We start from the raw sequence: 20,719 nt of genomic DNA on the forward strand, positions 1-20,719 counted from the left end.
AATGATTTCCCATACCAGAATTAATAATTGTTAAGTCTGACGCATAACAACATATTTCCTTGCACTCCATCTTTGTTCCCTCAATATGGCATCTATTACTGTAAGTGCAAGTTACGCAGTAAGGAAGTCATCTCTCAATATAAATCTGAGGACATAGTGTTTAGTGCTGCTTTGAGCAGATTTTCAGTCACATGAAAGCACTTGTTTCATACTGTAGTAGACTAACAATTGGTCCCAGAAATAAAGTTGTCATATTTAAAAATGTACATCTGCAAAATAAACAAGCCCAACTTCACACTTGGTACCGATGTTGGAAACGATGGCTGAGCTAATGGAGGAATGACAACCCATCAAATACTCACCTTTGCAGTCGCTTGCACTAGATGACCCAGCAAGTTCTGTTGTCTTGCTTCCACAGGGCAGACAGCTAGACTGAGCCTCATTCGGCTGATACTGACCGACTGGACACAGGTCGCATGTCATTGTGGCAGCATTGTAGTAGGTACCGGGAGCACATTTGACTGTAACAAATATACATTTTTGTCACTAATAGTTAAGCAAATACTAAGAGTCAATTTGTGGATGAGCTATGCTATGGGGATTTCCTGGGTAGCACATTCTACAGGCTATGTTACATTAGGGACCGGCCATTTGATTTCGTGTTCGGGAGGGGGGGGGGGGGGGGGGTCGGAGAGAGAGAGAGAGAGAGGAGAGGAAATGCCATGATTTTATTGAAAATGCATATCCTGCCAAAGCTCTTTTGATGATAAAATGCAGTCAATATGTAAGGATTGATCATGTTGCCTTTATCATAATGTCCTTCACAGTTATTAAATCAGAATATATTTTTGGTGTTAATTGATTCTAATTCTAATTTCTCACACCTATTTTCAACTGAATACATAGTTTATGTTGTCTTATTCTGCTACATACCACATTGTCCGTTAACAACTGCCTGTCCTGTGGCACATGAGATGGAAAGAAGTATCTTAAGGAGGTCCCTTATAGGAACTGCATTTGGGATGTTCCGCTGTGGAAAACAAAGACAAAAATTTTAACAGAATTTACAGAAAGGTTCTACACAAGCACACCAAACTGAACATCAGTGTTACAAATACAGCATGTCCACTATTTTTATCAATAACATATTGCTCCAATTTATACAATACAGTAAACTACGGTCATACCAAACTCAAAGGGACCACTAATTTCAGTTTATAATAACCGTAGTTCATAAGCATATATACAGCATATATACAACAAATGTCCAGAACTAAAAATATGTTTGTTACATCGGTTAGTTCGATATAAGCATGTTTGTTATAAACGTAGTAGGAAATGAGCACAATCCAGTTGTTCAACTGTCTGAATGAATTGTAGTGGTTTAATATAGTCTGAATGGATTCCAGTTGTTCAACTGTCTGAATAGAATTTGGTAGTTTAATTGTCTCTTCAACTCTAGTTGTTCAATATTGTCTGAATGGAATCCAGTTCTCAACATAAATCAAGAGGTTAAATTATCCCATATGGATTCCAGTTGTTCAACTGTCTGAATAAAATCCAGTGGTTTAATTGTCTCTTGAATTCTGATGGTTCAATATTGTCTGAACAGAACCCAATAGTTCAATCATCTGAATGGAATCCACTACTGGGGTCAATCACGTAGTCAAATTATCTGCATTGATTCCAATGGTTCAATTGTCTGAATGAAATTGTTCAATTACTTGAATGGACAATAAAAGTAAAGAAAAACAAACCCCTGGGAAACAAAATCAACTGAATATTTTTTTCACAAAGAACAAATTGAGGTTACTTACTGAGAAGTCAAACTTGCCCTGGTTTAGCACAGCCAGACGGAGTATGTCATCAGGGGTGAGACTTAAAGACCCAAGGCTTGAAGACGCTCTGGGGAGTAAATACTTCCTTATTAGCTGAGTTGATCAGAGTTCATTGAATGTTACAACACAATAATTATATTTATTTACTGATAACAATGATGGAGTATGTTGTCACTGGGTCATATTTGTCTGAATCTTCAAGAAAGTTTTACTTTGCCATTGGGAGGGTGATGTTGACGCTGGTGTCCAGAGTTGACTGCCTCTTCCTCCGTCCAGCTGTTACTCCACTCTGAATGTTGATGACGGCATCAGTGCAGTCGGTTTTATCGCATAGTCCATTACTCCACTCAGCATTGAGTGTTCTCAGTGCTCTGAGTATCTCAGTCCTCATGCTGGTTTCAATGCCAGAAGGGTTGGTGGAGGTTACAGTGTAGAACAGCTGTACTATCACTTGGTATAGATTGTTGTTAACAATTACTGGAAAACAATAAACTTAATTATTTTTAAAACCCACATAAAGCAGTATATAAGCATGATGGATTTATTCAAATTAAAAATTTGCATACCAACCCAATTCCATGCCAACCAAGATACATAAACGTTTCACCATATCATCCTGATTATTAAGTTGTCTAAGTTGATGCCGATAAATCAGTTTTCATATTTTCATAATATTAACATGTGCTCTTAAAACTATAAAAGGCTTCATAAAATGCTGAAAGGCTCATCCATTACTTAGTAATAATTTTTTAATTTGAAGTTATACGGCTTTTCCATTGGACAAGAGGTCGGTCACATGACCGCGAAATTGATGTTCATACAGTTTGGCCCTCACTCTATGATGGTTCATACTCCAATGAACTCACACAAAGTGAAGGTCAATTCTTATTAACTTACAAGATGCAAATATAGAATAAAAGGATAATTTTCATCTTTATAAAAATACTCTCAACTGCATGTATATGAGATAGTGGTGCACCATATAATATTTACTGAGTTAATTAATAAGAGAAGTGCAAAGTGATCACCTCCACATGGTGGTAGCTGGAATGAGTTGTACTTCATTGGTGGGTTGTAACTTCCGATCCTGGGACACGTATAGAGTTTCGGGACTGGGTGTACAATGGAATAGCCAGAATCACAATTGATACTAGTTGTAATCAGAGGGTCACTGATAACACTCCTTTGTGCATTTCCACGGATAGGATTCTGTAGCGGTGTGCAGCTGGAATCTAGGTAAAAATAGATCATTTAGTTGATGTGTCATGAAGATCAAATATTTTCCAGATAAACATGAAGATGCAATGTAGGTGTTAGTCTGCCATAACATGTGAAAATCTTAATACATCTGATAATGACAAGTCTACCTTCGTCTCCTTCCATTGTGACCAGCCAATACAGTAAACTAAGTTTATAATGAACACGCTTATAACAAACTGACAGATATAAGTTATATCATATAACAAACAGTTTTTATTTATTCCTGGCCATTTGCTGTATGTATGCTGTATGTACAGTATAATTAATTACGGTTATAACGAACTAAAATTAGTGGTCCATTTTAACTGTAGTTTACTGTATATATTGTTAAGACATAATGGAACACATAGAAAGGGCAGCATGATATCCTGTATGATTTACACTGAATCAACAATTGTCTTCTCTTATGTTCCTTTCTTTTCCCATCAGCCTGGTTTTGCACTTACATTGGATGAAGATCTTGAAGCTGCAGAGTCCCTTGTTTCCTGCTGAGTTGCTGGCAAGATATACAACCTGATAGCGGCCCCACAGAAACACATCCCCTGGAAGTACATGTGTTCAACGCTACAAGGTGTGAGCACGAACAATCTTGTTCACATTACTAAATCTGGTCTTCTACTAGTAGAGTAGTTTGATATTTTCATCAAGTTACGTGTCATTGAATAAATTTAGCTCTCAAGAGTTTTTGAAGTTTTTATGACCTAAGCAATAAAGAATTGATATATATCAAAACAACAGGTACTTGTTAACAAAACTAACTGAAATATATTGATTGTATTACTTGACTTGTGAGTGGAAATGATGGTTGAATCTTTCCCCTCAAATACAGGATCATCCCAGGTCACTTCAGTGATGCGAGTTGTTCCCAATTGGACTATGTCGCCAGGGCACTTTGTGGGGGACACAAGGAGCTTTTCTGAAATTATCATGCAACAATGAAATAAGGTCATGTCATAAAGCCTATCAAGCTGGATATACCTTATCCAAGGTGAAGATCAGTGTGATCCAAACAGTAAAGCCATCAGTTTGTCAGAGTCTTTGTTTGATTTATGTGTTTAGGGAACAAATCTTTTGATGTCACCATATTCTGTTATGGATGATAAGATCCAATAAAGGTAATGCTGATATGAATTGGGGTAAGACATATGGCATGAAATGAGGGCATTGAAACAATGTATAGATGCAACCACATGCCAATTTTTATGATCCAGAGACTGATACTTGTTAATGATATCTTGTACGGTGTACAAATCATACATGTGAAAATGTTCAAATCGCTGATGTATTTTCAGTGATGCTAAATTCGAGTCAAGCTGATGGCATTGAAACAATTTCAAATCATAAGAGATGCTATACCTGTAATCCCATATTGTACAACACATTTTCTATAATAACAATTTATTTATAGCTCCATTCACTGAACTATAAAATACCAGTGCCATTCTGTCAACAAGAGTAATTTCTCCTGAGGTTACAAATTAATTTCCTTAAATTTCTAAATTCCATATCCAAGTTTACCTTGTTTTCAACTGTTTGTTTTGGGAAACAAGAGAACTAGAAAACAAATAAAATAGTCTTATTTTCACCATTGTTTTCTAGTTACATGTATTTCAATTCTTTTATTAGGGTCAACTAGGAAAGGTGTCTGGAACTGTTGTATTGCCCTTCTCTCTTCAAGGTAAATTTTGATCTAAACTTTAAAATGACAACTAGAGACGAATTATTGAAACAAACTAGAAAACAAAGTATATTTTGATAAGTGAAATATTGATGCCACCATCATGCACATTACAAGATGACTTCTACTTACTCTCATCTGCCACTTCACAGTTCCCTCCTGAGTACCCCCTGGGGCAGGATGTGGACGAAGCAGTTGACGGGATGACAAGAGACACACCCTGGGATCTGCGGAACTCATTCCATGCAAAGATTTCTTCTGTGAAGACCTGTTGTGGGTTCTCCAGCTTCAGAGGTATTTCTGATGTAAATGTGAGATCTCTGTTGTAGAGTGACACCTGACTCAACCAGCCATTGAAACCTTCATTCAGCACAGGCATCTCTGTCACAGGGTCATATTTGCTCCCAAGAACCATCCATACACTGGAGACAAAAAAGGAGTCTGTTGAGAATTTACTGCACTTTTAGCCATATTCCAGCTATATCATGGTTGGGACACGAATCATGGACTTTACACATTGTATCAGTGATGGAAAATGAACAAGGGTCCAAAAGGTGAAGAGAAATATAGCTCAACATATGTTTTGTTGTTCCCAGAAAAGGGTGTCCATTTCTAAGACCTGTTTCAATATCAAGATCATTTAGAAAAATAATACAACTTACCCATGAGAAAGGATTACAACACAAATTAATTTATCACATTCAACTAATGGTCCTCTAAGATCCTAAATTTGTCATATACTCCTTTGACAACATAGAAAACAAATAATTATGATAATTATTATATATATATATATTGGAGTTGGACAAAAAATAACCTTAGGATATATCAGAAGAAAATTCAAAGGATTAATGATGTACTACAAAGCTGAATAGATCAATGTATCACTCACTATTTATCAATCATCATGCCCTTCGCATAGTTTTGAACATCCTCGGCAATAGTGTTGACTACAAAGTTGAGGAGTCCAGTCTCGCCATTCCATGTAACTGCAATCTGGTTCCATTTACCATCGTTATACTTGAAGTATGGCAGTTTAACACTGCTAGTGGTACCATTCACGGAAATGGTCAGTCCGGAATGGTCAATGCGTATCAGTTCCTTCTTGCCAGCCAGGCTGTTGGGACCACTGAAGGTGAAAACAGGTTTCCAAGTCATTTGATTGGAGCTTCGGACAAATGAAGACATCTCACACAGAATGATGTTTAACTTTTAAATTATAACACTGGATAAGAAACTTTATATAGATTTTTACAACAAATGATCATACCGTATATCGCTGTCTATAAAGTGACCCCATGTATAAGGCGACCGACCCCCTTGTACCAGCCTTCAAATTCAATGCTTATTCATATGGAATCTACCCAGTCTCTAAAAGCGAATCATGTTGAAGTACATCACCATCGCATGCACAATCCCTATGTTTGCAATAAAAACGTGCTTGTCATCCGCAGAAAAAACTTAAACTTGGTCAATACAAATTGGAAATGTGAGATAAAACATCAATAGACAGGATGATTTACCGCTTAAATTGTATTTCTTGTTCTGCTAGACATTGTGTTATATGCAGAGATTAAGAATACTGTTTGTTTTGTCGCGTAAACTAAGTCGGAAGTAACAAATCAGCTGTGCACACGTTTCTTGGCATCTATCAGTGATTTGTTTAAAAATTACCCAATAATATAACTTTAAAGAATTCTTGTACAATGATCGGGAGAATTGTTTCTAAAACTCTTTATTTTATCAGGAATAATTTAGTCCAATATCATGTTATTTTTTTATAACCAGACATTGTAATTACATGATTAATTTGCGTACTTCAGTTTGGATTTGGATTTTCAGTGTTACATGCTCACAAAAATGTCTTTGTGTTGGGAGAAAAAAAAACATCGAAACTTTTCAACCCTGTGTATAAGATGATACCCCTTGAAAGCCCCCTAATTCTTGGTATGCAAACTCGCCTTATGCACAGCCATATATGGTATACACCAAGTTAGGAAACAAACTGAAGTAGAACAAGCAAATATACTGACTCGACTGAATACAGAGTGAAGAATGTCCCGGTTCCATCTTTCTCCCAGAATCTGACCCACAGACTGACACTGAGCTTGTTAGCTGTGAGTTGGATCGGGTAGGGGAGGTAAGCATGGCTTGTCTTCTGTGGCAGTTTAAACAGCATGTCATAGTTGCGGTCCAGATCTGTGGAAAAAAGATCCATCCATATTGATATGTTTATACCAATTATGTTTACAGAGATCTGATATAGGGAAATATAACAAATACCTTGATGTGTTACAATTTTTTAAACCAGGGGGCATTACCACTGCTAATGGTTTGCCAGTAACATGATGTCAATAATAACGCTCACCAACTTAAAGCAATAATAATTATTAACTGGTTTACAGATTCACTGTCTCTAAAAAAAATACAAAAGGACAACCACTGAATCTGACCAAGTCAAACTAAAGGGTCACCCAAAGACGTATATAGAATTGTATTTACGTCCGTGGGTCACCACAAAAGAATTGAGCATACAGTATGTTCAACTGCATTGCAAGACTGATGAGGCTTCTCACAGGACATATGGACACATATTTAGATATTTCATTAAGGTCATTTTTATTAAACATTTTTACCCCACTACCTACAAAATCTGTAGACTAAGAAATAAAAACGGCAAGCCTAAGTTGATTCAGAAGGCTTGGAAGTAAGTTTTCTTCAAAAGGATTTCCCCAAAGGCAGTTGTGTTACATTATTCATCTTATCCAAAATTACTGTTACTGCGTCATCTAAAGAAATAACTAGAACACAACAAGAGCATTTGTTTATATAGTTTCAACATAAATGATAAAAAGTAGCTTTGCAAAATACTGACACACCAACAACCAATATCATATGACAGTAGAGAAAAGATAGGAAAACAAGTTTGTTTTCTACGTACCTTGACTACAGTCTATTCCACTTTTGCCAACGGGGCAACGACAGAAATATTGGTCCACTCCATCAATGCATCTCGATGTTCCTGGGCACGACACTCCAGCACAGTTGTTGATGTTGGTGTCACAGTTTGTCCCAGTGAAACCTGTAAACATCAACACACCAATGTAAATGGGCTAACCCAGCAAACCAGATGAGAAGTACATGTATACTGATAAATTGTTTCTGGCTAGAAAGTAAATATATTTAAAAACTTCCAAAGGATATAAATGACACATCAAAACAACCATCACAACTACCAATCGTAATACCAATCGGCCAACCAAATCACTCCATGTGACATCAATTTCTTTACTGATTGGAATACAACTATTTCAAATGTGTATTTGTGCCCATCCAGTAGGCATGAGAATTAACATGATGAATGACAGTGACATGTGATAGAGGCACTAATGACAGTAGTGTATCGGGGCCAATCCATATGATATAAGAACTTTTAAAAATGAAAGTTGTGCATTAGTGCCCATCCATGTGATATAATTGCTACCAAATACTACCCATCCTGGTCCATGAGATATGAGGCTTTTACTAGAATGACATTAGTGTATTGTTACCCACCCTTGGGGCAAGAGCACTTGTAGTTATTGAGTGAGGGAGCACTGCACTCAGCTTTGTTCTTGCATGTACCCGCCTTACAGTGGTGCACCTGCACTTCACAGCCCTTGCCCGTGTAGTCTGAAAATAGATTAGTTTAGCATAAATATATCTTTATAGGTCCAAAGATCAACCCTGTTTTCAGATCTATCCCATATGAAAAAACTGAGGCCTGCAACACAAAAATCTCATTGTGACAGTTTTTCTGATGACCATGTTGTCACAAACAATTAAGTAATACATAGTGGCAAAAGGAACATAAAAATAGGTTCACATCTATCAAAACTTGTTGAAGGTTCTGTAGCTCACTTGAAGGCCATGTGAAAGAATATTATTCATACATTAAACTACAGTTATAACAAACTCAAAAGGACCACTAATTTTAGTTTGTAATGACCATAGTTCGTTTTAAGAATATATACAGCAAATGGCCTGGACTAAGAAATAAGTTTGTTATGTTGGTCAGTTCATCATAAACTTGTGCGTTATAAACGTACCGTAGTTAAAAAACTGAGTTAACTGTATTTAAAGAATTAACATAATTGTTCATGAGAAGTATGAGTAATTTCTGTCTATACTTACCCTGTCCACAGGCACAGGTGGTGACCCCGGCCGATTCGGAGCACATTCCATTGACACATGGGTTGGCATTAGTGCATATGCTGGGAGCAAACTGACATTTCTGACCATAGGTGTTGGCCTTGCATCTGGAAGGGATAACAATGTGAAAAACATCTACATGAAAAACAACTCTGGCCACAGAAAAACCTTTTTAATCACTTGGTTTACAGATACTTCAATTTTTAAAAATAAGAATATAACTTTAAAGACTTCTGAACTATTGTAATTCTTATCCCAGAACACATGCCACAGGGTAAGCCCTGACCCATGACACAAATCCATTGAAATACATATTCAGCAATTTTGAATGTAACCTATAAAAAAAAAAAACAGTCGACAGACACAATTGTGAGACATATCTTAAATGCCCTCAGTGATATGATATTGACGAGTTATACAATTACCTATTTTTAATACACACAAAACATTTTCCTGATCAGTTGGACTAAGTGATCAGAAATTGGAGTTTGGCATTAACTAGTATCGAGTTTGACACATGATAAGAATACCTCCCAACAGCCCTAGTGTTTTACTTTTATCAAGAGACAAAAGTTTCACAAATGACATGAACTAGTGCATGATGTACCTGCAGAAGTAGTTGGAGAAGATGTCAAAGCAGTTTGCATTGTTTATACAAGGGGAGGAGCTGCAGGGGGTAACAAGCCTCTCGCAGCGTTTTCCTGTCCATCCGGGCTTACAATCGCAAGTGAAGTCGTTGATGCCATCAGTGCAGACGCCATTGTGCAGACAGGGGCTGCTGGCACACTCATCAATGTTGTTCTGAGAACATGTTATTATTGCAAGATTATATATGTTCAGTATTTGAAATTATTACTTTTTATGTCAAGAAAAATATTGCATACCAGTAAATGTGTTTCATTATTAATGAAATTTGTAATTTTTGTTTATTTGACTGCAGACAAATATAGTCTCGTTTAAATATCAACAAGAGAGAGAAATGGAAGTACATACACTGCAGACGGGGTTGTCATATCCTGGCTTGCAGTGACAAAATGGACCGATGAGGATGCTTGTACACTGAGAGCTGCCGGTACTGTTACAAGGATTTGGGTTACAGAAGTTGACAGTTCCAGCACAAGTAGGCCCTGGGTTAGAGAAGGGATATATAACATCATTGAAGAAAACAGGTAGATACTATGTTACAGAGAGGATATAATATATATTATAGCATGGTTGTATCAACACAAGTAAGTCCTGGGTTACTCTGGCAAATATAGCATGGTTGTCACCTCATAGTTACATAACAATAGTTGTTAAAACATTGATACAACGTTCTCCTACACATTACCTTCATATCCCGTGGCGCATTTGCAGGTGAAGGTGTTAACACCATCTGTGCAGGTACCGCCATTCAAGCAGGGTTGGTTGGCACAGTTGTCCAGGTTTTTCTGGCAGAGAGAACCTCCATAACCAGGGGCACAGTCACACACGAAGGTCAGCCCAACCTCACGACAGCTGGCACCGTTCATGCATGGGGAACTGGCACAGTATGGGGGAATGCTGCATGTTTTCTCCTTGAATACTGAAACGGGGAAGAATGATGTTGTGATCAGTCAAAGAACAAATCAATAAACAGTATTGTAATCAAGTGTTTCTTACAAGTGAATATCGGAATTGCAAAAACAATAACAGATAAACATACTGTGTTTATAATGTAGAGCTGGGTTACCTGTAGAATTAACTGCTCTAAATTGAGTTTTGAACCGAACACACAGCATATGATGTTTCAAATGTTACATTTAGTACGATAAAGCTACAGGTATTCTAGCACTACATTGGAGACATGCTCATGGGTTTTGAGTAGTTTGAGGAAACACTGATAATAGCGTTAAAAATAGTTTGGTATTGCATGTACTCAAACATGTTTATATAAAAATCTTAAATCATACTTTAATACAGGCATTGAAAGTTTATAGGACAGCTATTTCACAAGCCAACATGACGAGAGCACACCAAAACACAATTATGCAACCTTCGCAAGGTTTAGTTCTAGACCGCACATCACTCTGAGAACATCACACAGTTCATTGTGATGCAGAAAATATGATTTTCAAGTTCTCTGTGGTCCTGTTTCATGCCCAAAATGTATCGCCAAACATCCTTTGAATATTGTCGTAATCGCAAATCTGCATTATCATAACTTATAGTTGTAAATATAACTTTTTTAAAAATGCATACCGACAATGAGAAAAAAGTAATTTTCTATAAATATTAACTTCTTTTGCGCTGTGATCAAATAGTGTGTTTAATCAGAGGGGGTTTACTGTGATTTTATTACCATCAGTAGCAAATCACATTCCAGTAATTTTAAAATTCATTGCAGAATAGAGGTTTAGTGCTTTGAAGGATGAATCAATTCTCTTCTAGCGAAATTATTTTGAGGGTATGCAGTTAATTCAAAGCATTATTTCCATTTTCACCATACCTCTTTCAAGAAAACTTACAATATATGTAGTTATAGATATTGAATCAGAATTCCACAAAGGGTAATTTCTTACCAATTCCACCAGAAGCAACGTCTTACCTCGACTTACTCCACATTTGAAACGAATTTCATGTTTGTTACAGGTGGTTCCAGTTGGTTGTTGGGTATTGTCACAGAGGAAGCCTTGGTCAAGTATACACCGACTTCCGACATTGGTTGAGATCTTTTTGGTGGTGGCGTCCCGACATTGTATATCTATTGGGAAACTACCTCCACAGATGTCCAGCTTCAGCTAAATAAGGGAGAAAGTCAAAATGTGTGAAAAATGATTGGGCAATTTGGTCAAACTGACTGTTATGGAGATACACTGATGGCACACATTATAAACCAAACTGCTGGAGGATCAACCATTGTTGTATTGGCTAAACTTACATGCAACCCATTTTTTAATGTTTAGAAATGATTTGAATCAAAGGATCATTTCATTAAAAGGGAAAAAATTAATTCAGTGGAATAACTAAATGTTAAAATTTACTTTTTGGTGCATTGTTAAACCATGGATTGAAAGATTGTCTTATCACAAACTATGTTCTCATACAGCATGATGTTGTCACAGCTGTCATCATAATGCACACACAGTGTTTATATTATTACTGGGATGTCATCAAGGTATGCACTTCATATAATGATATATTGTGTGATATGTAACTATAGTGCACTTACAGTGTTTCCCATATACTGTGATATTTTAACGATAATTCACATGGCGTTTCTCCAATCATAAGACTACTTAGAGTCTTTCTGTACATAGTTCCTTGTACTTACAGTGTTTCTCATATCATTGAGTAAGACGAGTTCCTTGTACTTACAGTGTTTCTCATATCATTGAGTAAGACGAGTTCCTTGTACTTACAGTGTTTCTCATATCATTGAGTAAGACGAGTTCCTTGTACTTACAGTGTTTCTCATGTCACTGAGTAAGACGTAGTTCCCTGTACTTACAGTGTTTCTCATGTCACTGAGTAAGACGTAGTTCCCTGTACTTACAGTGTTTCTCATGTCACTGAGTAAGACGTAGTTCCCTGTACTTACAGTGTTTCTCATGTCACTGAGTAAGACGTAGTTTCCTGTACTTACAGTGTTTCTCATGTCACTGAGTAAGACGTAGTTCCCTGTACTTACAGTGTTTCTCATGTCACTGAGTAAGACGTAGTTCCCTGTACTTACAGTGTTTCTCATGTCACTGAGTAAGACGTAGTTCCCTGTACTTACAGTGTTTCTCATGTCACTGAGTAAGACGTAGTTCCCTGTACTTACAGTGTTTCTCATGTCACTGAGTAAGACGTAGTTCCCTGTACTTACAGTGTTTCTCATGTCACTGAGTAAGACGTAGTTCCCTGTACTTACAGTGTTTCTCATGTCACTGAGTAAGATATTGTTCCCTGTACTTACAGTGTTTCTCATGTCACTGAGTAAGATATTGTTCCCTGTACTTACAGTGTTTCTCACATCATTGAGTAAGGCATTGTTCTCTGTACTTACAGTGTTTCTCATGTCGCTGAGTAAGACGTAGTTCCCTGATGTGCGGTTGTCTGGGGTGTTGTACCACTCAGTGTAGAAATCATCTGTAGAAATAGGGAAAATGCTCCTATAGAATTTGTACATATCCATATCAATTTTGATAGGAATTGAATATTTTGAAAAGCATAACTAAGTTAGGATTGATGAAGCTTATTACAAATACCTCCAATGAAGACCATCCAAACTGGTTTTCTTGATCAAGATGAAAATGTCAAATGATGTATACAGTGATCTACACTAACACTTGTAAGAGTCTAGTATATTTTGTTAAGGACTGGTAAAATGAAATAAATGGTGGTCCGGTGGTCTAAATTCTAAGCACCATTGTCTAGTAGAGATCCAACAGGACCAGTAGATTTTGTTTTGGTGCTGGTCCTTCGGTCAAATTTCGGTCAGTGTCAAGCATTGTGTATATCTGTACCTTCTTTCATATATTTTCCTCCTTTTCTCAATGCAGGGCTGAACCCAGGTAATCAATGTCAATCATATGAGCTTACTAAACCGACATTGGTTGGCAACGTCACCATGCAATACCTGACCAAGCAGACTTGGCTCATTGTTCAGGTAATGGTTTGTATGGTCTGGACAAGATAACTTACATGCCAGAGAGATATTGCTAAATATTTGCTACAAAAAACATCAATTATTCCCTCAAATGCCTACCTTTGATATAGCTGCACTTCTTGACGTAGTAAGAAGCCCCTTGCTCAGGAACAAGAGGAAGAAGGTTGCCAGCTCTTGTGGAATGAAGCATGCACCTCTGATCAGCTCTGAAGTAGGAGAATGCCCGACAGGAAGATCCTTGACTGTTGCAGGTGTCCCTGCAGTTCATCAATGTCTTCCCTGTTTCATTCCTTGAGAATGTTGGTGTCTCTAACTTTTTGTTCAATGAAAGACTGTACTCACAGTATTCTCCTGAAAAGAAATAAAGTTACAAAACGTTGTACATTTTTCAATAAGTAAATAGTTAAATGAAACACATGTTTGAATATCAATAAAGAACAGACACATAAACACACATTACATGATTAAAATCACTTAGCCCAGAATTTTCACATATGATGAAGAAGATGTGTAACCATAGGGTCACAACTGAAAAAAACGTATGAGATAGGCAACACCCAACCCCCTAAATTGCACTGACTGAAAAAACTACCGTATTTTGACACCATTATTTATTTTATACCCTGTATTATTGTATCTTGTTGCCTTGGTTTCTTTCATAATGGTATTAGAACTGTTTATTAAATGTGAGAAATTGTAGAAGTATATTGTCAATATTGGATCACATAATTCTGCAATGCGATGTCCATCATGATGACACAACATATGTCCTGTCAGCATGGGCCCTCAACTAAAGACAATAATTAGCCTTGAACTTTAACAAATGCACTGACATATTCCAAGATCTATCTTGTTTCCAAGGTTCAGAAGAGTTCATCCCTTGCATGCAACCATTGTCTAACCAAACACTATCTAACCAATAACATGTGCATATAGGTACGATAGCAAATACCATACAGCCAACAGATGCCAGAAATGCATGTCTTGTCGTCGTTGAATAAGAATTTGTTTTCACAAACTTACTGGTTTTGATACTTAATACAGGCATTATCATTCTTGCTAGTGATGGGCTTTGCTAGATAACCACATATCCAATGCTGTGAGACAGTAATTCTTACCATAAGAAGCTTCTGGATTGCAGATACATCGGTATGTGTTCTCCACATGGTCCTCTATACACTGGCCACGATTTCCGCATGTAACACCAGCACATTTGTTTCGTCGTGTTTCACACCGGGAACCAACAAACCCAAGGGGGCATTCACAGGTGTAGTTGTTCACTTTATCAATGCACCTCCCACCATATAAACAGGGGTTGTCTTTGCAGTCATCTGTAGGCATTGGGTGAGCAATGTTTATAGTTGACATAAGACAGTGTTACATCCGATTGAACATATAACAAATGCAACAAATGTTATATTTGGAATTCAGCTTTCTTTGTGCTTGTGATTAGATGCCTCACTCTGAGAGTGTGGGGTCAAGTGCAAGATGGGATTTAACTAAAAAATGTACTAGAATTTGAACTTTACTAAGAAAGTGTAATCCAATATTTGCTTATAAGAATAATAACTAAGGCAATACAAAAAGGCATTTTCAATCAAACATAGCATTTAAAAATGTTATCAATTATACACTAAGGTGGGTTCACCTATAAACAAAGAAAAGAAATAAATATACGGGTAGGTCCTGCCTAAATATCAAAAGTAAACATGTATAAATACAAATCATACTAGATCAAATGGAGATAGTTCAATCCCAGTTTTGTCATGCATCTTGCTGTTACATTAACATCGTATCTAATATACAACTACCACTTGAAACGGGATACTAAAACCTTTTTCAAATTAATAAATCAGAAGGAGTATTGCTGTTTTTAGACACTGATACATACCAATGTTAGTCTCGCAATTTTTCCCAGTAAAGCCAGCTAAACAAGAGCACTCTCTACGGAATGAGCCGATGGGATTACACACACCATTACCACATGGTAGAGAATCACATATAGGTTGAGGGCTGGTGCATCTGGAATAGACAAGTTGAAAATCTTAGAAAACGACAAACATGAATATTTCAGCAAGGTTTTCAATTAAATTGAAAAATTTCTTTCTCTCTATTTTCAGATCTGCTTTCAGTGATGAGGATGTTAACTTTGTGGCATATTTGTCTGAGGCAAGAAACTATTCATTCACCTAATGAAATTCTAGGACTATATAGTGAGTGAGTGAGTTGGGTTTAACACCGCTTTCAACAGTATTACAGTTATATTGCGGCGTGTCAGCTTAATGTGGGAGGAAAGCCGGAAGTGATGCAGGTCTCAGACGTTTACCACTTCAGTGAAGCCCACGAGAACGAGTATGGTGCGGACAAACCTAGAAACAAAATCGGGGCAAACCGGGATTTGAAACCACAATCATAGATTTGTGGCGTGACCAAGGGACGCAACTCTGCACAGTGAATCACAGCGCCTTAGGTGACTGGGCCACCCGTGCCCCCCTCTAGGACAATAAGCCAAATCAGTATTATGATACAAAGAATGGAAAATAAATAAACTATCCTACAACTAAAAGAGAGAATCTTTGGTTAGGTAAGAAATATATGAAACAAAGAAAGCTGATGTTATCTTAGAGAGCCAAAAACACATTTACACAGAGAACACCAGCTTGGAAAACATAACTGTATTGATTTCAAAATGATCTTCATTAAAAAATGTATATATTTCTTTCAAAAGTTTTCAAGATAAACATGTGAAAACATATTTCCCTATTTTTCTTTAAGTTTTAGGTGCTGTTTTTATACCTCTTCCGTCACCCCAACAAAAAGGTTGGTCATACTAGATTGCTAAACAACATGTGTCTCCTATTTCAACCAAAGAAAGGTTTGAGCAAATCAGACATGAAATGATTGGAGCCACTTTGTTAGTCATGGGTTGCGAACAGAAACGATAAGTCTTGGAGATACACATTTAACAATAAGATATTAATACCTTGAGGATTTCAGGCAAACATAAAGATGTTCCATCATGAATTATTTGAAATCATTTGATAAACTATTTACTCTAATGGTTTCTAGTGTTGGGACAATCATACACACAGACACAGTATTCGATCATAGAAGACATAAATAAATAAACATTAAGAATCCTAACAAGGCAAAAATAACAGATTTGATACATCCACAAGAGAAACCTTTCACACTACCAATGCAAATATAATGAGTAAAAGCTTTTTTGAGAATAAATTGAAAATAAGCATGCGTCACAATGCACAAACAGCAAATCATGCATCCTTTTGGATGTTTGCACATCATGCATGTAAATAAGCCTTTTCTTCTCACATACCTCATGCAAATTATATTTACAATTTTTATTATTTTAAATTCCCAATTACATATTTTTTAAATGTTAATTGGTTTCTTTGAAACGTATCATGCAGAGATAAAAACCATCAACACAAAATATTATAACTAGCATGACATAAAGGTAACAAAAACAAGATTTAGTCAGTTAATTAAAAGGCACTCTGAGAAGGAAAGAAACCTGCATCCCGGTAACAAGAAATTCTGGGAACTCACAACCTAGGAAAACAGATGGGAAACCATCATATAGACAATTCATATTACTTTACATGTGATATGACGGACACAGACAGACAGCTATTCTCTCCCTATACCATACAACTTTACCTTGGCAAACCCCTAAAACTGTAAAACAATGCAGTTATATTAGCTAATGACTGTATGAAAATCCATTTGTATAGTAAAGTGTCATTTAGTGAGACTAACTTTCTTACATTATGGACTGAAGAATGTCTTAGAAATTATCACTATTAGGATTTAGAGGTTGGTTGTATGTAATGATATGATGTAATCATTGTTATACCTAAAGTGTTTCATTATTTGGATTATCAGAAAGTGCTTATAGTACAAAATTCCATCCCAAAATAATTTCTTAATCATCTGTGATTGTTTTTTCAATAACAAGCAAAAATAGTACAATGCATGAGTTTTCTGTGTGATGATATGAAATAGCAAATCTACTTCGTGTTTAGGTATAAACAGAATTTACATGTCAAAGACCTTACTTTCTAACTGTGCAGAAGGCATGGTTACAATGACAAAGTCTTCAGTGAGACTGGGCTTAATTTGTTGGCTACAACTTGCATGTACTACAGAGATGTACTGCATGTTTATATGCCTGAATGAAAAACAAGGTTTTGATGAATAGCCAACATATCCTAGACACTACAGTGTGCAGCAATGACTGTTACACCAAAACTCCAGAGAGTCTGATTTTCAGTAGAATGACCTGTGTCATGTTTATGCAAGCAAGTGATAAATTAATCATACATGTGCAATGTCTTAAGTAGTCATGTTAGCTTCACATACATAACAAATGTACTAGCACAAAGATCAAAACAAAGAGAGCTTCCTTCCAAAACACTGTCAAATGTTTTCATGACAGCCATATATATTTTTGTGAGCAAATGAGTGCTTTAACCAACAATATACTGCATTCTTTACATAAGATCATTTCAAATATTCATTTCTCTATTATAAATGATAAATCATATAACACCCTATCACACCCTACTGTATTACCATTTCTACGCTGTAAATCAGTAGTTACACTTTATGAGATAGGTATTATTCACTACTTACAATGTTCCTGTGAATCCATCTTTGCAGAGACATTTGAAAGTGTTGATTTGGTCTTGACACATGCCTCCATTCCGACAAATTGTGCTTGAAGTACAGTCATTAACATCAGTCTCACATCTCGGACCACTGGTGCCTAAACACACAAACAGTCCACTGAGCAACAGTCAATAATTTTATCCTCTAAGACAACTGTAAATATATAAACACAGAAATATTGTCTACAGGAGAACAGTTAAAGGGGCACTGATATACAGCAATGCTCGCTGGCTTTGTTACTGTTGTTTTCCCAGATGATATACCAGAAATCTCAACTAATTCACGACCAGTGCTGCTCCAACCGTAAGCACATTTGTCGCATTGATCAACAAAATGAAATACAGTTTTGCCTTGGAAATAATAAGGAAATGTAGGTATCTTTTGGGGAAGCATCGGTTATGCTGTCAAAGTTTTGAGAAGTCACTTGCTCGGTCGTGTCCAATTTCCGTTTACACTATTTTGACTTGAAACACATCAATCAATGTATTATAGGTAAATCCTTTGAACAAAATGATTTGTTTTAACATAGGCACGTCACTCCCAGATATGGGTGTATCCTGTCTGCTTTAGTAAACCTTCACAAATAAACACTCACTTATGACAAATCCACTGTGCAAGATAACAGTGATTAATCAATCAATGTATTTTCAGTTAATCATCATCTTCCCGAGGCAGGGTATTAACTGACTGTAAAAGTCCAGTTCCCACCTTTGCCAAACTAGGCTGGAATTTCTGTCTTGTATTTTATAAGAAGCAAAATTGAAGTGAAAGCTTGGGTATTTTTCTTACGGATGAATTACAGAATACTAATTACCTGCTTTATTAGATTAGAAGACAGTGTTTATCAAAGTATGCATCGGTCATATGAAGCTAAACACTAAAAACTAGGCTGGAATTTCTGGGCTTGTTTGTAGATTCCACCTCTCATGTCATTTGCATTTGCTTCAAACAAACACTCAAGACGATCTGATCAATAATCAACCTCTATTTTGTCATACAAAGGCTCTTACTTCGCGAAGTGTATCCGATCACCTTAACACATAGTTTAAAAACATGAAAAGATTTGGAAGACATCTGTTGACGCCGAATTGGCGGTACACATGCTTTGCAAATCCTGCAATTGACTGAAATCTGCACGGCAGTTTACAAACCAGATGTCAATATCAGTTATGCAAATTTACTTGGACTATGCATAGACTTGTTAGTTATGCCAAAATATAGCTCCATTATTCCAAGCTAGTTCGGTAAGAGTGGAAACTAGACTTTTATAGTCAGTTAATTCCCTTGACTCAGGTTGATGGTTAATCCTTTGATGGGTGTTTTCTTGTAACTCAACTGATCATCCCTCTCTTGCCACGAGACAATCGACTGATGGCAGCTAGTGATCCCTAGCGGGCAGTGTTAGACAGCCGGGAAGGAGCCAGCAATTAGTGCCCCTTTGGTACTGTCCTCTCAAATCACTAGTGCCTCAACACAGAAACATGTCTACAGGAGAACAGTCATCCTATTGTCCTCTCAGCCCACTAGAGTGTAGTCTATATATTTAGTAAATTGTAGTTTCCCTAACCACCAGTATGCAGTGGATTCTTTATCATAAAGAAGAAAGGGAATTCTGGAATTTATGAGCTGTTTCCTAAAACTGTCTTAGAGCCTTACCTGCTGGGCAGCTGCAGGAATATGTTGTCACATTGAGGATGTTGCATGTCCCGCCATTGTAACATGGACTAGAGGCACAAGGGTTGTCTCCAATCTCACACCGCTGTCCTGAATACCCTGCTCAACAGAAGGATTCTGTATAGAAGCTTGCATCATACACAAATATATATATCTTGTATAGTCCATTGAAAATGAGTGTGTCCTATCTGGCATAAAACAAAATCCAATTTTCATAAACTAGGCTTTTCTTTTCCAGAATCAACTATTACATGAAAACTTCCTCACATACACCAAGCATGTGCCTTATACTGAAGGAACAGTATGTCAACGGTTCTGTGTGTTTTTAAATCATGGATGAAATAATTTCCAAGTGTGATGTCACATGGCCGATGCAATTCTCAAACCAAAACAATAGAGCTCCACACAATGAAGCCGACAAGTGCTGCACAGAATAAACTTGATTCAGTCTTGTATTTTATAAGAAGCAAATTGAAGTGAAAGCTTGTGTGTTTTTCTTACGGATGAATTACAGAATACTAATTACCAGCTTGATTAGATTAGAAGACAGTGTTTATCAAAGTATGCATCGGTCATATGAAGCTAAACACTCTCCTTTCCAGGAATCCCTGCGCCAGCAGACTGGACCTCACATTGTCACAACTTACACAGTGCATTCATGTGTTTTCCATCGCTTTCATTTTGGACGTTTCTACACATTTAGATAAACACACGTCATGAAATGCTTAACTTTCATTGAGAAAATATCCGAAAATGTGAAAAACTATTTCCATT

The 20,719-nt window shown here is 36.8% G+C and overlaps 1 protein-coding gene across 1 annotated transcript in view; it reads right to left on the reverse strand.

Moving 5' to 3' along the window:
• The window catches only part of LOC139468280 (uncharacterized), a 93,526-nt gene that overhangs the window by 18,353 nt on the left and 54,454 nt on the right, over window positions 1-20,719 (reverse strand). Inside the window, exons 32-54 of the mRNA XM_071250149.1 lie at window positions 19,928-20,044; window positions 18,236-18,368; window positions 15,471-15,601; window positions 14,698-14,910; window positions 13,679-13,930; window positions 12,977-13,059; window positions 11,534-11,726; window positions 10,298-10,531; window positions 9,961-10,094; window positions 9,575-9,768; window positions 8,950-9,074; window positions 8,332-8,448; window positions 7,718-7,858; window positions 6,810-6,975; window positions 5,669-5,905; window positions 4,909-5,198; window positions 3,880-4,014; window positions 3,545-3,640; window positions 2,867-3,070; window positions 2,051-2,315; window positions 1,818-1,905; window positions 934-1,030; window positions 363-521 (exon numbers count right to left, since the gene is read on the reverse strand). Coding sequence (XP_071106250.1) covers window positions 363-521; window positions 934-1,030; window positions 1,818-1,905; window positions 2,051-2,315; window positions 2,867-3,070; window positions 3,545-3,640; window positions 3,880-4,014; window positions 4,909-5,198; window positions 5,669-5,905; window positions 6,810-6,975; window positions 7,718-7,858; window positions 8,332-8,448; window positions 8,950-9,074; window positions 9,575-9,768; window positions 9,961-10,094; window positions 10,298-10,531; window positions 11,534-11,726; window positions 12,977-13,059; window positions 13,679-13,930; window positions 14,698-14,910; window positions 15,471-15,601; window positions 18,236-18,368; window positions 19,928-20,044 — 3,804 coding nt within the window. The remainder of the gene's footprint in view (window positions 1-362; window positions 522-933; window positions 1,031-1,817; window positions 1,906-2,050; window positions 2,316-2,866; window positions 3,071-3,544; window positions 3,641-3,879; window positions 4,015-4,908; window positions 5,199-5,668; window positions 5,906-6,809; window positions 6,976-7,717; window positions 7,859-8,331; window positions 8,449-8,949; window positions 9,075-9,574; window positions 9,769-9,960; window positions 10,095-10,297; window positions 10,532-11,533; window positions 11,727-12,976; window positions 13,060-13,678; window positions 13,931-14,697; window positions 14,911-15,470; window positions 15,602-18,235; window positions 18,369-19,927; window positions 20,045-20,719) is intronic.

Source organism: Haliotis cracherodii, unplaced genomic scaffold, assembly GCF_022045235.1.
Source record: "Haliotis cracherodii isolate W230 unplaced genomic scaffold, xgHalCrac1.p SCAF_2, whole genome shotgun sequence".
Taxonomy (NCBI): Eukaryota; Metazoa; Mollusca; class Gastropoda; order Lepetellida; family Haliotidae; genus Haliotis; species Haliotis cracherodii.